Consider the following 16,376-nt stretch of genomic DNA (forward strand, 5'->3'; position numbering starts at 1 on the left):
GCGGACCCTCCCTCCAGACCGCTCTGACTGAGCCCGGGACCCCCTCCCTTCTGCAGGGGTGCCCGAGGAAGTCAGGATGGCAGCGGAAGGGGCTGCGGGTGCTGGAAGGCAGGTGTGGGCAGCAAGGGCCTGGCTGTGCTCTCACTGCACGCAGCCTCCTGCGCCTGTCTCCCGCGGCTTCCCCGAACCCCACCACATCCACTTGCTCTCCCCAAAACATGACCCACGCAGTCCCGCTCCTGACTAAAATCCTCTCTGCACTGCCGCCCCCATCCCCAGTGAATTCCTTCCTGCCTGTACTTCAGGGGCCACCCAAACACATTCTCCTCCTCCAGGAAGCCATCCTTGACCCCACTCTGAAAGTGCCAAGTGCCTGCCTCCTCAGGATTCTAGTGCTTTCTCTTTCTCATGGGGTGTTAGGTAGTGTCTCCCTCCTAGATGGGGAGCTCCGTCAGGGGAGACACTAAATCCAGATGGCTTTGGTTGGTTGATTCATTCCTTCAGATTGTTATTAAATCCTGTCTATGGTTCAGACACTGACTGCCTTCCTGGAGCTAAAGGCCCATTCTCTACCCTGCAGCATGGTGCCCAACATAGTGGGCAGGCCCTACCCCATGGGGGAATCCCTACTACAACTTCCATCTTTTGTCCTGCCGGGAAAGGGTACAGGATGACACAGGGATTGCAAATGGGTGGCCTGCAAAGCCAGCCCACGCTTTTCTCTTTTTCTTTCTTTCTTTCTTTCTTTTTTTCTTTTCTTTTTTTTTTTTTTTTTTAAGATTTATTTGTTTTAAAGGCAGAGTGACACAGAGAGAGGGAAACACATATCATCCATCTGCAGGTTCACTTCCCAAATGACTGCAACAGCCAGGGCTGGGCAAGGCCAAAGCCAGAAGCCAGGAGCCAGGAGCTCTTTCCTGGTGTCCCATGTGGGTGGCAGCAACCCAAGTACTTGAGCCATCTTCCTCCACTGTCTCTCAGGCAGAGGGAGCTGGATCAGAAGCAGGGCAGCCAGGACTCAAACCTGGTACTCTGATATGGGATGTGGGCATCCCAAGCAGTGGCTTAACCTGCTCTGCCCCGACACCCACCTTCCAGCCCACACATGTATATGGCCTGCACAGTGTTTCTTTTTTTTTTAAACGCTTTGAGCATCTTTGTTTTGTTTTGTTTTGTTTTGGTTTTTTGGTTTGTTTTTTTGTTTATTTGTTTGTTTTGTTTTTTACAGGCAGAGTGGACAGTGAGAGAGAGAGAGAGACAGAGAGAAAGGTCTTCCTTTTGCCGTTGGTTCACCCTCCAATGGCCGCCGCAGCCAGCGCATCGTGCTGATACGAAGCCAGGAGCCAGGTGCTTCTCCTGGTCTCCCATGCGGGTGCAGGGCCCAAGGACTTGGACCATCCTCCACTGCACTCCCGGGTCACAGCAGAGAGCTGGCCTGGAAGAGGGGCAACCAGGACAGAATCCGGTGCCCTGACCGGGACTAGAACCCGTGTGCCGGCACCGCAGGCAGAGGATTAGCCTATTGAGCTGCGGCGCCAGCCTGCACAGTGTTTTAAAATTTAAATTAATTGACAGGACTAGCACTGTGGTATAGTGGGTAAAGTGGCTGCCTACAGTCCTGGCAACCCATGTGGGCACCGGTTCAAGTCCCAGCTGCTCCACTTCTGATCCAGCGCTCTGCTGTGGCCTGGGAAAGCAGTAGAAGATGGCCCAAGTCCTTGGACCCCTGTACCCGAGTGGGAAGGCCCAGAGGAAGCTCCTGCTTCTCTGCTTTGAATCGTTGCAGCCCTGGCCATTGAAGCCAATTGGGGAGTGAATCAGCAGATGGAAGACCTCTCTCTCTCTCTGCCTCTCCTTCTCTCTCTGTATAATTCTGGCTTTCAAATACATAAATATTTATAAAAAGTAATTAATGACATTTCAGGCCAGCGCTGCAGCTCAATAGGCTAATCCTCCGCCTGTGGCACCAGTATACCGGGTTCTAGTCCTGGTCGGGGCGCCGGATTCTGTCCCGGTTGCCCCTCTTCCAGGCCAGCTCTCTGCTGTGGCCCGGGAGTGCAGTGGAGGATGGCCCAGGTGCTTGGGCCCTGCACCCCATGGGAGACCAGGAGAAGCACCTGGCTCCTGGCTTCAGATCAGCGCGGTGCGCCAACCGCAGTGGCCATTGGAGGGTGAACCAACAGTAAAGGAAGACCTTTCTCTCTGTCTCTCTCTCTCTCTCTCACTGTCCACTCTGCCTGTCAAAAAAAAATTAATTAATGACATTTCAGAAATAGGAGATTTCAAGTAAAAATAGGGATTTCCTGCCTGTCTTGGAAAGGTGGATGATGCTGCATCACCAGCCCCCAGCCTGGACCTGAACCTGCACAGTGGCTGCACCATCAGAAGGAGCATCCACTCACCGGCCCGTCATGGTCCCCTCCACTCCCTGTTGTCTCCCAGACACAGGCAGAGCATGAACTGCCATTAATCATCGTGACCTGGCTCCTCCCTCGCTGCCGTTACCTGCATGGGCTCTGAAGGTGTTTGAGCCCCCTGTACAGACGCGCAGGTCTTGTGCATGCTCATCCCAGCCTCTCCACCTACTTCCTGTGCAAGCTCCTGGGCCGCATCTGAAAACGGATAAGGACGATACCAGCTTCACAGGGTGACAGAGGAATTAAACAGGACGGTGGTTTGTGGTGGAGGTGGAGGTTACTGTGCTGCAGCAGGTTGGGATGCTCACATCCTGTAGCCAAGTGCCTGATTCAGTCCCAACAACTCTGCTTCCAGTCCAGCTTCTTACTGGTGTGCGTCCTGGGAAGCAGCAAATGATGACTTGAGTGTTGGGCCCCTGCTACCCACAGGGGAGACCCTGACTAAGTTCCAGGCCCTTGGCTTTGACCTTGGACCAGCCCTGGCTGTTGCTGGTATTTGAGGGAGTGAACCAGCAAGTGGAAGATCTCTCTCTGTCTCTGTCTCTGTAACTCTACCTTCTACATAAATGAACAATTAAAATAAATTAAATAAATGAGATAACACAGGTCGAGCAGTTAGCAAGCAGGACAGGCTCCCCCTTGATGGGCAATGTGGTCTGTTGACCATGTGCCCATCCCATCGAGGTCTCCCTGTGTTTTCTTCCAGTGCTATCAGACCGGGCTTATGTCCCAGTATGTGGAGTCCTGGAGACCAGGAGACACGGCTTTCTGGCGAGGACCTTTCGGAGGCTTCTTCTATAAACCAAACCAGGTCAGTGCCCAAACCCTCGGTCCTGAGCAGCCCCGTCTTGGCCTATCTTCCAGGCCTGTGCTGGTCATGCTTCAGGCCATGAAATCTCCGACCCAGCCCTGAGCATATCCTTGGAGCTGGACAGAGGAGATGGAGTAGGCACTGGTGGACAAACTGCCTGCCCGGGCTCCGGGACTACCCATGGCTGCCCATGGCTTAGGAAATCAGGCTCACACGCTTGGTGTTTAGGACATCTGACCTTATACCATGAGACCTCAGATCCCATTCCTCTCCCTTTCGCAGCCCTAATGCCAAATACACGGCAGGGCTCTGTGCTGAGAGCCCACCGCTTCCCAGCTCAGAGGTTGCCCCGCTCTGCTCACACCCCTCTCTGCTTTCCCAGGAGACACTCGCAATTCCGTAGCAGCTAGTGCCTGTCTGGAAAGTGGTGTGGCACTGGGTGCTGGGGACCTTCCCAGTCTTCACATGGCCTAGCCCAGGGCTGCCCCTTCTGTGAGTCTAGCCTCCGGGAAGGACCCAGAGTGCCGGCTCTTTTGTACACCTTTGTGGTATCTTTGTTTCTAACAGCACAAAACTGGAGCAACTTCATGCCCAGCAGCAGGGTAAAGGTTAAGAACACAGGGCTGCGGGTACCTGGTAGAATATTACCCTGGACTTCAAAGGCATGTTTCTAAGTGATGTGACATGTTTGTGCTGTGAGAGCCAGTGACAAACACTGGGCCAAAAAACAATATACAACAGGTTGGAAACTCACTTAACAAGCACAGAAAAATTATGAAAGGAAAATGCCATGACATGTTAGCAGCTCAGGCTGGTGGAGTTACGAGTGATTTTATTTTCTTCATTATACTTTCCAAATGATATGCATGGAACACCTATTACCTTTAGAATGAGGAAAACAAAGCCACATGAAAACAAATGGGGAAGGGTGAGTCACGCTCCCCTCGCCATTCTTTTTGTATAATTTAAAGATAGCTTTTATTCTTTCTTTCTTATTACGAATGCAGTACATGTTCATTACCAAAAAATCAGCAGGTGGAGAGAGACAACAAGAAGAAAATAAAAAAACACACCGCCGGTCATCTCCCCACCTAGACATGCCAGCCGTGTGACCCTGGTGTCTTCTTCCAGACCCTCTTCTGTGCATGGGTGTGGATAGAGACACGCATGCACACACGTACACACCCGTGTGTGTAGTGATACCGAGTCCATACGTGGCACCTCCTGTGTGCCATGCTCTGCCCTTGACACTTGCTGTGAGGAACTCATTTAATCCTCACAGCAGCACACTGGTGCCGCTGCCTCCGTGCACACGTACAACCATGTGGTGTGCATGTGCTGACCCTCTCTCACAGGCAACTTCTAACACTAACCAGGCTCAGCCTTGCATTTTAGCCATGGGGGCCTCAGTGTCCCTCAGGCCCTTGGATGAGAGCAGGACATGGGAACTGTCCCTGTGTCCTCTTGGCCTGGCACGCCCATGCTGGATAGATGTCTCGGCCGCCACGTCTCAGCGGGAGCCCTGCTGCCTGTGGCTGCTCGTTTGCATGCACAGGCTGCTGGAGCGCCCCTGATTGCTTCTCAGAGGAGGCTGTGGGCTTGGCTGGGAGGGAGCGGAGAGGGCGTCTCACATACTAATACTTGCCCGCTGGCACAGGCGCGAGGCTGGGCCTTGCTCCCGTGAGACTGCCGGGTGCTGCTGCCCTCTGCCCAGACCCGTGTTGCTGCTCTGTGGTCCTCATCACTGCAAATGGATCTTATAGCAGCCCTGGGCACTGGCTCATTAGCATCTCGCTGTGCATCCATTCTGCAGACCTATACCAGTGTCCACCCAGGGCCAGGCCCATGCCAGACTCTAGGGACCCAGACATGGGCCAGACAAGCCCCCCATCCTCCAAATGACAGCAACACAGAGTGACCACTGTCATGCAGAGCGATGCGCTGGGAGCTGTGGGAACACAAAGGAAGCACCTCCCTCCTGCCCCCGGTCCAGAGAAGGCTTCCAGGAGAGCGACCGAGTGAGCTGGAGAGGAGGAGGAGGAGAGCCACCAGCCATTGCCTGCAGGGATGAGCCTCGGGCTGAAGCGGGGAAGGGGCTTGACCAGATAAAGCCCAGGGTGGGAACTGGGCGCTTTGTGCCAGCTCACCCCTCACGACGGCTCTCATAGCTGCTGCCGTGGGGGAAATGCTGTTCTTTTTCATTGATGAAGAAACAGGCTCAGACTGGTGAAAGACCTGGCCCGCATCACACAGCTGGGGGCTGACGCTAGAATGTGGAGGGTAAGTGCCTTTGCATGGGTCACGCGCTAACCTCTGAGGCCCCAACCTTGACGAGGATCGCCCCTCTGTAAGAGGCCGGGAGCCGGGAGGTCGAAGGGACATGGATGGGGACATCCAGGAAGGACAGTGCTGTCCAGTTCCAGCGTTCCAGCAAGCCCAGGAGAAGGCCACGTGATGGCATGGGGACATGAGGCCACCCATACACACACGTCCTGCGCCCGTTCTGTCCCCAGCACGGCGAGCTCCTCATGCTGGCTGCGGGCACGGGCCTGGCCCCCATGGTGCCCATCCTGCAGAGCATCACGGACAATGCGGAGGACGAGACCTTCGTCACCCTGGTCTGCTGCTTCAAGACCTTCGAGGGCGTCTACCTGAAAACCTTCCTCCAGGAGAAGGCCCGCTTCTGGAACGTCCGCACCTTCTTTGTGCTCAGCCAGGTGAGCCCAGCACGGCCACTTCCTTCCCTGACCGGGACTCCGCAGCCCCCTGGCATCTGTCCTGGGCACTGGCTAGGGCATTCCTGGCACTGAGGCAGATGAGGACGCAGCAGCTCAGCGAGGTGACGGTGCCGGCCCTGGTGTGGCCAGGGTTGGAGCCCAGGGCTGGCTGACGCTGGAGCCCCAGCTCTGACCCACTGTGCTTTGCTGCCTCCCGTCTGCCCCTGGGGTCCTTAGTAATGCGGGGCTGGGGGCAGCGGGTGGGGGCCTGGCTGGGGAGTCAGAGGAGGGCAGGTCACAGGCTGCGCTGGGTTCCCAGAGACTGGGCGCACGTGTGGGAGCCTCATTGCTTGGTGCTTAGTGCACTGCCAGGTTCCAAGCAGGGGCTGTGTCTGCTGCTGCTGGCGTCCACTGCGTCCGGTTCCCTGCACTGGGGAGGGTCCTGTGTTGGTCACGTTTCCATCGCAGCCACGAGGCGGGGTGACTTTATCAAGGAAAGAGGCTCATTTGGCTCACAGTTCTGAAGGCTCCAGGGTGTGGCACCAGCATCTGCTGTGCTCTGGCGAAGACCTACTGGTGCCACAAAGGCAGGGGTGTGTGCTGGGGGCAGAGGCAGGGGCGGGGCAGGGGAGGGCAGTGCTGGATGGTGCCCAGCTTGGTCCTCTTTTTTTTTTTTTTTTTTTTTAAGATTTATTTATTTGAAAGAGTTAAAGAAAGAGAAGGAGAGACAAATAGAGCTTCCGTCTACTGGGCTGATTTCACTCCCCGGATGGCCACAACAGCTGGGGTGGACCAGGGTGGAGCCAGGAGCTAGGAGCTTCTTCTGGATGCAGGGGCCCAAGCACTCAGGCCATCCTCTGCTGCTTTCCCAGGTGCTTTAGCAAGGAGTTGGATTGGATTTGGAGCAGATAGGACTTGAACCAGCATCCATATGGGATGGTGTCACTGCAGGTGGTGGCTGAACTACAGCACTGGCCCAGCCCGGCCTGGTGCTTTGCTTTGCTTTTCTTTTCTTTTTTAAGATTTATTTGAAAGACTTACAGAGAGAGGCGGAGACAGAGAGAGAGGTCTTTCATCTGCTGGTTCACTCCCCAGATGACCACAACAGCCAGAGCTGTGCTGATCCAAAGCCAGGAGCCAGGAGCTTCCTCCAGGTCTCCCACACGGGTGCAGGGGCCCAAGGACTTGGTCCATCTTCCACTGCCTTCCCAGGCCATAGCAGAGAGCTGGATCAGATGTGGAACAGCTGGAACTACAACCGGCGCCCACACAGGATGCCAGCACTGCAGGCCAGGGCTTTAACCTGCTGTGCCACAGCACTGGTCGCTGTGTCACAGCACCAGTCCCTGGCTTGGTGCTTTTATTTTTTTCTTTTTTTTTAAATTTTTTTGACAGGCAGAGTGGACAGTGAGAGAGAGACAGAGAGAAAGGTCTTCCTTTGCCGTTGGTTCACCCTCCAATGGCCGACGCCGCCGGCGTGCTGCGTCAGCACACCGCGCTGATCCGAAGCCAGGAGCCAGGTGCTTCTCCTGGTCTGCCATGGGGTGCAGGGCCCAAGCACTTGGGCCATCCTCCACTGCACTCCTTGGCCACAGCAGAGAGCTGGCCTGGAAGAGGGGCAACCGGGACAGAATCCAGCGCCCTGACCGGGACTAGAACCCGGTGTGCCGGTGCCGCTAGGCGGAGGATTAGCCTAGTGAGCCGCGGCGCTGGCCTTGGTGCTTTTCTCACAACACTGTCTTAAGAACTAACTCAAGGGTTCCGATAGAACTACCTTAACCCCTTCTGAGAGCAGTGGCCCCAACAGCCCAGCCGTGTCAGCACGCCCCACCTCTCAAAGTGACCCTAGCACCCTCGCCCTGAGGGCCAGGCCTCCAGCACATGAGCCCCTAGGGGACAAACCATGCCCAAAGCAGTATGGGTCCCTGCCAACGCCTCACTTTGTCCCTCCTGGGGAACAGCTGTAGCTGTATGCAGTGCTACCTCCTGACCCTGTCTCCCTCCCTCCAGGTGTGAGGTGTGAGGGCCCCGCTCCGCTCCTCAATTCACACTAAGCACTCAGCTGTCGTCATTCCCTGCCTGCCCTGGTTGGAACCCCTAGTCTATAGCTTTACCTCACCTTCCTGCAGCCGCTGGCTGGGGGTTCCCCACTTGGCCTCCTTTCTATTCCCTGTCACCCAGGGTCAGCCTCGGCAAGCCCTGTGGAGCACTCATTCATCAGCACCCTGTGTGAGGCAGCCTGGAGTGGGTGCCAGCCACCCTCACAGCGCTTGTCTTTGTGGCTGGGGACAGGTGCTAGGAAACCACACTCCCCTCCCCATGCCTGAGTTCCTGGGCTCCCCAGGGAGCACGGGGGTGAGGGGGACTCTGGGTGAATGTGAGTGAAGTGTCCTGGGCAGGGCAACGAAGCTAGTGGCCAGCGTGCGGCCCCAGGAGTGGGACCAGGGAGGGCCACGGTTGCCAGCAGGAGTCAGCCCTGCCTAAGCGCCTGGCCCGGGACAATGGGAAGAGGGGCAGGTGGACAGGCGCCTGCAGGTTGTGGGCCAGCCTTCCTTCCCTTCTTCTGCCCCTGACCACATGCTGGGTGCCAGGCTGGTCAAACCCCTCCTGCCTCAGGACGCTGGCCTGCATGAGGGAGACAGCCACAGGGGCTCTGACAACAGCTCTCTTTCATCCATCCGTGCTCTGGGCCAGCTTTGCTCTTTTCACTTGACATCTGTTAACTCATTTAATCTCCACACCAGGCCTGGGAGACCCAGTCATGCCCCTTTTACCAGCATGGAAACCGAGGCACGGAAATCTGGGTGGTGAACCCCACTGGCCCACTCGGGGGCCATGCTCTGGGCACCCGCCAGCAGGAACAGGGCTGGGACTTCATGGCGCAGGTGGCATTGGTCTCTGGGCTCCAAGCTGAGTTTAGTTCACCACCAGCAGCAGACCTTCCGCCTGGGCCTGGGACTCTGAGCTGGCCTGGCTCCGTGGGCTGCCGTGGCCGTGGGTGGCAGGGAGGCTGTGGTGGCTCCTGCCCCGCCCCCTGCTCCTGTCTCTCGGGATGCTCGTGCCCCTGCCTGGGCCGCCGCAGCAGCACCCTCAAGGCACTCCAGCCACTCCCTGCTGATCTGGCCTTCATCCTACAGCCCGAAGGCATCTGCCCACACCGCCGCCCACATGCAGCCCTCCCCTGGCTCCCACTGCTGCTCGGTGTCCAGGCCCGGGGCCCTGCCGTCCTCTGTGGCCTGTCTCCTGGCCCGCACTCCTGTGTGCTCTGTCCCGGTGTTGCTGACCCACTGTGGGTGCTGGATGCTGTGCTCTGGCCGCAAGGCCCTTGCTTGTGCAGTCCCCTTTTCTTGCCTGACACCTCCCTGTCCCTCGCATGTCTGCTGAGGTGCAGGTCCATCCTGGAAGCCAGCCTGGAGCCCTAGGATGGCACTGATGTTGTTGCTGTCCCAGCCCAGGCCCCCTCCTTCCTGGCCCCGACCTGGGCAGCCCACCCAACACTGCCCAGGGTATGCACTTAGGGGACTCAGCTGGACCCAGCTAGCTTGAGGGCACTGGGCAGTGTGAGGGAGAGGCAAGGCCAGGTGTGCTTTGCAGCCCCTCAGATGGGTCAGACTGAGGGGAAGCAGGAAGATCCAGATCAGTGGGGTGGTGTTGTGGCGTCACAGGTAGGCTCACGTTAGACTCTGGCGTTCCATGCGGGAACAGTTATGGTTCACAGCCCAGCTGCTCTGCTCCTCATCCAGCTCTCTGCTAATGTGCCTGGGGAGGCAGCAGAGGATGGCCCAAGTGTGTAGGTCCTCGCACCCACATGGGAGACCCGGATGGAGTTCCTGGCTCCTGCTTCAGCTTGGCCCAGCCCCAACCATTCTGTTCATTTAGGGGGTAAACCAGCAGATGGAAGATGTCTTTCTCTCTGTCTTTCCCTGCCTCTGTTACTCTGCCTTTCAAGTAAAAAACAAATAAATAAATCTTTTTAAAAAGCAACAGATCGAGATCAGCAGAGGAGACTCCGCTTGTCGGCAGCAGAGGCCTGCAGGAGGAGGCATGCAAGGTGCAGCCGAGGCCCTGGGAGTGCAGGCACCGGACTGCAGAGGGCCTCCTCACAGGGCCTCTATCGGGTTACCCCACCGTGGCTGCTCCTCTGACGCCGGCTTCCCACAGCTGCTGCCCTTCCCACAGTAGCTCAGAGCAGTCGCTGTCACTCAGACAGAAAGTGGGGCGGGGGTGGGGTGGTGAGGAACCCGGCTCCAGCCCCTGTGCCCCGACTCTCCGCCCAGCGCCACGCGTGAGCAGCTCGCCCTCCAGGATCTGCAAGAGCACAGCCCTGTTTGGGTTTGCGTGTGTGTGTGTGCGTGAGTGTGTCTGTGTGCTGTTTATATGGTTTCTTCTTTTCACTTAAATTCTTCAAACTCTATACATACTTAATGACTTTTCTACTTTTCTAGGCACATGTTCTTTTCAAAATTAATTCATTAATTTGAAAGGCAGAAGAGTGAGCTCTTCCATCTGCTGTTCACCCCCAAGTTTCCCTACAGCCAGGGTGGGCATAGCTGAAGTCAGGCCCATTCTGGGCCTCCCATGTGGGTGGCAGGGATCCAAGTACTTGAGCCATCCATCACCCTGCGCCTCTCAGGGTACTCGTGAACAGATGGGAGACCAGGATAAGTACCTGGCTCCTGCCATCGGATCAGCACGGTGCGCCGGCTGCAGCACGCCGGCCGCGGCAGCCATTGGAGGGTGAACCAACGGCAAAAGGAAGACCTTTCTCTCTGTCTCTCTCTCTCACTGTCTACTCTGCCTGTCAAAAAAACAAAACAAAAAACAAAACAAAAAAAAAACCTGGATAGAAAGCAGAGGAGCTGGGACTCCAGTGTAGGCCTCAGGTGTTCCAAGTGGCGACTGTACCCCAGTTCCCCAAGCCCACCCTGTGCATGTTTACCTAAGGGCTGGACATTGTAGCACAGCACATTAAGCCCCCATCTGGGACACCTATACCCTGTATCAGTGTGTCTGGGGTCACATCCTGCTGCTCCCTCCATTTCCATTTCTGTTGCCTGTTAATGTGACCCTGGGAGGTAGCAGGTGATGACACAAGTACGTGGGCCCCTGGTATCTGTGTGGGAGACCCAGACAAAGTTCCCAACTCTTGGCCGGCACTACAGCTCAATAGGCTAATCCTCTGCCTGCGGTGCCGGCACCCTGGGTTCTAGTCCCGGTAGGGGCACCAGTTTCTGTCCCGGTTGCTCCTCTTCCAGTCCAGCTCTCTGCTGGGGCCAGGGAAGGCAGTGGAGGATGGCCCAGGTGCTTGGGCCCTGCACCCGCATGGGAGACCGGGAGAAGCACCTGGCTCCTGGCTTCGGATCAGCACGGTGCGCTGGCCGCAGCGTGCCAGCCGCAGCGGCCATTGGAGGGTGAACCAACAGTAAAGGAAGACCTTTCTCTCTGTCTCTCTCTCTCACTGTCCACTCTGCCTGTAAAAAAAAAAAAAAAAAAAAGTTCCCAACTCTTGGCTTCAGCCTGCCTCAGCCCCAGCTGTTGCAGACATTTGGGGAGTGAACCAGAGGATAGGATCCCTCTTTCTCTCTGTCTCTTTTTCTGTGACTTTGCCTTTCAAATAAATAAAATTAACACATAAACATTTTCAAAATGTGCGCTTAAAAGGACAGCTGGGAGTGGGAAAGGGGAGGGTTGTGGGTGGGAGGGACAGTATGGGGGGGAAGCCATTGTAATCCATAAATCGTACTTTGGAAATTTATATTCATTAAATAAAAGTTAAAAAAAAAAAAAGGACAGCTGGGTGGTGAACCCCGCTGGTCCACTTGCAGGTCACGCTCCGCAGGAGCAGGGCTGGGAGGGCTTCATGGCACAGGTGGCATTGGTGTCCACGTTTGAAGCTGAACTCAGTTCCTCCAAGTCTGCTGTAAGTGGGGCTTTCACTTTCTGACCCCAAGGAAGAAAGTCGCAAGCCAAGGCTGGCAGGGCGGAAAGAGAAGGAGCCTGGGTCCCTTGGGGCGGCCTTTGTCCGCAGGGAGGGAGGAACCCCTTTGTTGGTGAAGGTGCCACTACCTGGGTCACACGCGCGCAGCGAGAACGAGGCCCAGAACCTTGTCTGGGGAGCAGCTGCCAGGTACCCAGGCCTCCTGCTGCACCTGCGCAGAGCGAGTACTCAGGAAATCTCTGGGAATGAGTGAATGAATTCACTGACACTTGACGACAGATGAACAAAGTGACAGCCCAAGGGTGCTGGGTAACCTTGGGAAGGTTCTGGGACACCCAGTCATGGGAAGAAAGCATCGCTCACTCGGCAGCAGGTGCAACAGCTGCTGGGAAGCAGTGGAAAATGGGGGCCCAAGTTCTAGTCCTGCTGCCGCCCTGGCCTCGGCGTGTGCCCTGGGGGGGTGCCCCTTGCCCACCCCGGCCTGCACTGGGAAATGGCCTCCACCCAGGCTTGTTGTGCGGGTGCTGAGAAGTGCCTGGGAGGGCCTGATCAGGTTGCCCTCCCGCCCCCTCTGCCTCAGTTTCCCCTTTTGGCAGAGTAAAGCTGGCTGTGTGAACCCCGAGGACCCCGATCATCACATCGCTCTTTCTTGTCTTCCCAGGAGAACTCTGCGGAGCAGCTGCCCTGGAGTTACCAGGAGAAGACCCGCTTTGGCCGCCTGGGCCAGGAGCTGGTGGAAGAGCTGCTAAGCCACTGTCGGAGAAAGCCCTTTGCGTTGGTCTGCGGCTCCGCTGAGTTCACCAAGGACATGGCCAGGTGTTTGCTGGGCGCCGGCCTGGCCCAGGACTCCTACTTCCTCTTTTAGGCCTGGCCTCCCTTCCAGAGCCTGGGCACACACAGGGAGCGGCACAGAGCAGCATCGGAAGGCATGCAGGGCAGGCCTGGTCTCCTGCTCACGTGTCAGGTGACTGTCGGGGGGCCTTTACCTCCGGGAACCTGCACTTTGCTCGCCCCCTGAGGCTGATTGGGCCCTCCTGGCGTCCTCTGTGTTGAGAGAGGACGGGAGGCTGTAGGGGGACGAGGAGGCCTGCAGCCAGCCCAGGAGTCAGAGAGGACCCGGCGGGGAAGCCAGGTGCAGGCCGAGCCCGCTGATGGGGAGGGGTTGTGCAGGAGAAGGGGCCGGAGGCGCTCCCCTGGGCCCTCCTCTGAGAGGGGCTCCCACAGTGGCCTCAGCTCTCCCTCAGGTGAGGTGCCCCCTGCGTATTTGGGAACGAACACAGGAGAGGCCGCGAGCCCTATGAGGAGGGCTCTGCCTTGCACACCTCCAGTGCCATGAGCCCGACATGCAGAAGGTTCTGGGTGCTGTGATAGGGCCGCGTTCGCAGGGGACAGTGGGCCCCAGGCACTCTCAGGTTCCCTTCCCTGGCTCAGGAGCCCAGCACAGTGTCCTCTCTCCCAGCAAGAGAAGAGGCATGGAAGGCAAATGCCCCTCCCTGCTGCAGGCAGCTGGCTCAGCCCGTGCCTTCAGCTCGGTGCCCTGGCGACGGTTGCTATGGAGATCTAAAGATAGAGCAGGAGTCAGGAGACCTGGGTTCCTCTCCTGGCTCTGCCCAGTGAGCGGCTGCCTGCAGATTCCAGTCCACCCACTCCGCCCCCCGCATCCTGCACAGGGCACACCCGCCCAGGGAACCGGCGCCCCTGGGCAGTACGCCGCAGTTAATGAATTCCGCTTTGCGCAGCCTGGGCTTCAGCGTGCTGCGGCGGCTCAGGCCGGTTACAGGCAGGCCTGGAATCGGAAAACGAAACCGTGCAATCTTAGAGTTAGCAGTTTTACATCATCGACTCACAGCCCTCATCATCTCAAAGCTGATGGTTCCAGACTCTGAAAAGCATCCAGTCTAACACATGGGTGTGTAAGTGGAGACACTGAAACCCGCGAGGCCGCGTGCCTGGCCCGTGCTGGAGTGACTGACGGCAGCGCCAGCACTGGAAGTCTCCTCGTTCCCGTGCCGTGCTCATGGGCCTGCGCCCGTGGTGTTCAAGCCCCACACGGCACCAGTTCCTTGCCTGGCAGCAGCGAAGGCACAGGGCGAGGGATGTGCAGGTCCCCTAATACCAGAGCAGTTCTGCCTTTATCCCCTGTGGTATCCTGGGACTTGGAGTCATTTCCATTTGTGAAAAAGGTTCCCCCCCTCCCCGTCCCCACCCAAAAAGTTGCAACAGAAATCTGCTGTGCTGTGCTGTGCTTGGTGAGTAACCATGACCCACGGCCGAGGACGGTGGCAGGGGCTGCAGACTGTTCCCCGGGCAGGATCGCGTGGGGCTACTGTGTGCGGCTTCTGCAGGAATCACACGTGTGTGAGCCCCCGGGGGCTCCGCAAAGACTTGGCCTGAAGAAACTTTGCTCACTGTCTCCCCCGGAGGCTCCCAAGCTCATTGAAAACTATCGAAGACTTCCTCGGGGTTCCAGAGCCCACACCCCCCACCCCGACCCCGGCAGTGCATGCAGTTGGAGTGTTCTGTTTTGTGCAGCCTGGGCTGTGGGGTGCTGCGGCAGCTCAGTACAGTGTCATGAGTGCGAGAGGCCCTTACAGAGTCAGGGGGCCCCGGCAGGAATCTGCGTGGCCTGTGACCTGGGCAAGACCCTTTCCTCGGAGCCTCTGAAACCTGCGCGGCTTCTCCACACTCTCCCCTTCATGCTACTTGCACATCCAACGGGAAGGCCCGTTATGAGCCCGGCTGTGCCCCGGGCCCCAGGAAATGGACAGCAAACACAGCAGGTGCAGGGCTTCCTCTCGGGGAGCTCCTGGCCCAGCAGTACGGGGTACTTACAGGCAGCCAGTCGTGCATGCCACATAACGACGTTTGGTCACGGTGGCCCCGTGCGTTTCTGTTGCCCAGTGGTGTCTGTGATCACAGCGATGGCTCTGCCTGTCGTGCGTTTCCTGGAATGTCCAGCCCTAATTCTAAAAGGCACCTGTGCACATAAAGGAGGGTTGGAGTGCTGAGACTGCTCCAGCCTAGCCTCTGGCAGGGCCAGGGCCACCCTACTGTCTCCGAAGCTCGAGGCCACAGGGTCTGGGGTAGTTCTTGTGGCTCTCTCTGCCCGTTAGGGCTATTTGACATTTCGATATCGGACAAGGCCCCCCTAGTGGTCCTTAGAGGCCCCCCATACTAGTGTCGCCCTCCGCCTCCCCTGTGCCACATAGGGTCTGTGCACACTGGCTGCTGCTGTCACTCTTGCCGTGGGACCTGGGTAAGGACCCAGCCATGCTCTTGGTACCATGGTGCCAAAAGGGCTCCTGATGTCTGGACCCGAGGCTGGCGGCTGGGTGCCGTGCCTCACGGGGGCTGAGATGTGGGAAGGCAGATTGGGAGTGAGGGTCCCATCCATTGGCCCATCCCTGCCATCTCACCTGCGGATGGCCCTGTCACATGTCATGGGGGCGATGGCCTCTGTGTGATACTGCTATGGGGAAAAGGAGACTTGCGACACAGGCATCAGGAAGTCTACAAAGTGTCCACAGTTCCCTGAGCCGGACAGGCCTCCGTTTCTGTGCACGAGTCCTAAGCTGCAGGAAGACCGCCGCCACAGGGTGCGGTGACTGCTTTCCTCATTGCGTTGCAGCCGCGTGGCCTCAGTGTCCACCTCGCTGGTCTCCCAGCCCCCGCTCTGCGGCCCCTCCGCACCGACCAGGCTGGTTGTCCTAACGTGCAGAAATGAGCCTGTCGCTGCTCTGCTCAGAGGCCTCCCTGGCTGCCCTCTGCCCTCAGGTGCGACATCGCAGCTCTGCCTCCCTCTGTGCTCCTGCCCATCTCTGCTGTTCCAAGTGTGCTCCTCATCTTCTGGGCTCTTAGCTCAGTGCCATCTCCTCCAGGAAGCCTCTCTTGGCTCTGCCACTCCAGGCTGGATCAGAGAGCAGAGATTCCTGTGTGCTGTTCTGTTGCTGCCCCAACAGACTGGTTTGCGGATCACATGGCAGTTCCCCCGGGGGCTGCCCATTGCATCCCTGGCAGGGGAGGGTGCGCACTACATCCTGAATGTTGAACACCTGAGCAGTAAACGTACGATATTCATGAAGTGCTCTACAGGCGGCAAAAGGCTTCTCATCTGCATTGCAGTGCGGGGTCGTCACAGCATGCACCCCACTTCCGACCCTGGTTTAGGAAGGAGTCTAAGTTCCAGAGATGCGAAGTGGTTCTCCAAGGTTATCTCAGGGTACACTATCCCAACAGGTTACAATTGTTGTGAAGGTTGTGTGTGACACACAGGTGCACCTGGGGATGTGTATGAAGATTTTTGTCACTGCACTTGCAGAGAGGAAGAGAGAGAGGTCCTCCATGTGCTGGTTCACTCCCCAAAAGGCTGCAACGGCCGAAGCTGGGCAGATCTGAAGCCAGGAGCCAAGAGCTTCTTCCAGGTCTCCCACACAGATGCAGGGGTCCAAGCACTTGGGCCATCCTCCACTGCTTTCCCAGGCCACAGCAGAGAG

The 16,376-nt window shown here is 57.6% G+C and overlaps 1 protein-coding gene across 3 annotated transcripts in view; it reads left to right on the top strand.

Moving 5' to 3' along the window:
* Positions 1-16,376, top strand: part of CYB5RL (cytochrome b5 reductase like) — a 28,241-nt gene that overhangs the window by 10,898 nt on the left and 967 nt on the right. For 2 of the 3 annotated variants that reach the window (XM_051856453.2, XM_070078463.1), the window contains exons 3-5: positions 3,124-3,228; positions 5,742-5,945; positions 12,545-14,109. In XM_051856453.2, coding sequence (XP_051712413.2) covers positions 3,124-3,228; positions 5,742-5,945; positions 12,545-12,748 — 513 coding nt within the window. In that variant the 3' untranslated portion in view covers positions 12,749-14,109. Of the gene's footprint in view, positions 1-3,123; positions 3,229-5,741; positions 5,946-12,544; positions 15,631-16,376 lie in introns of those variants that run through there. The other variant, XM_070078462.1, reaches the window with a different exon arrangement.

Source organism: Oryctolagus cuniculus, chromosome 7, assembly GCF_964237555.1.
Source record: "Oryctolagus cuniculus chromosome 7, mOryCun1.1, whole genome shotgun sequence".
NCBI classification, from domain to species: domain Eukaryota; kingdom Metazoa; phylum Chordata; class Mammalia; order Lagomorpha; family Leporidae; genus Oryctolagus; species Oryctolagus cuniculus.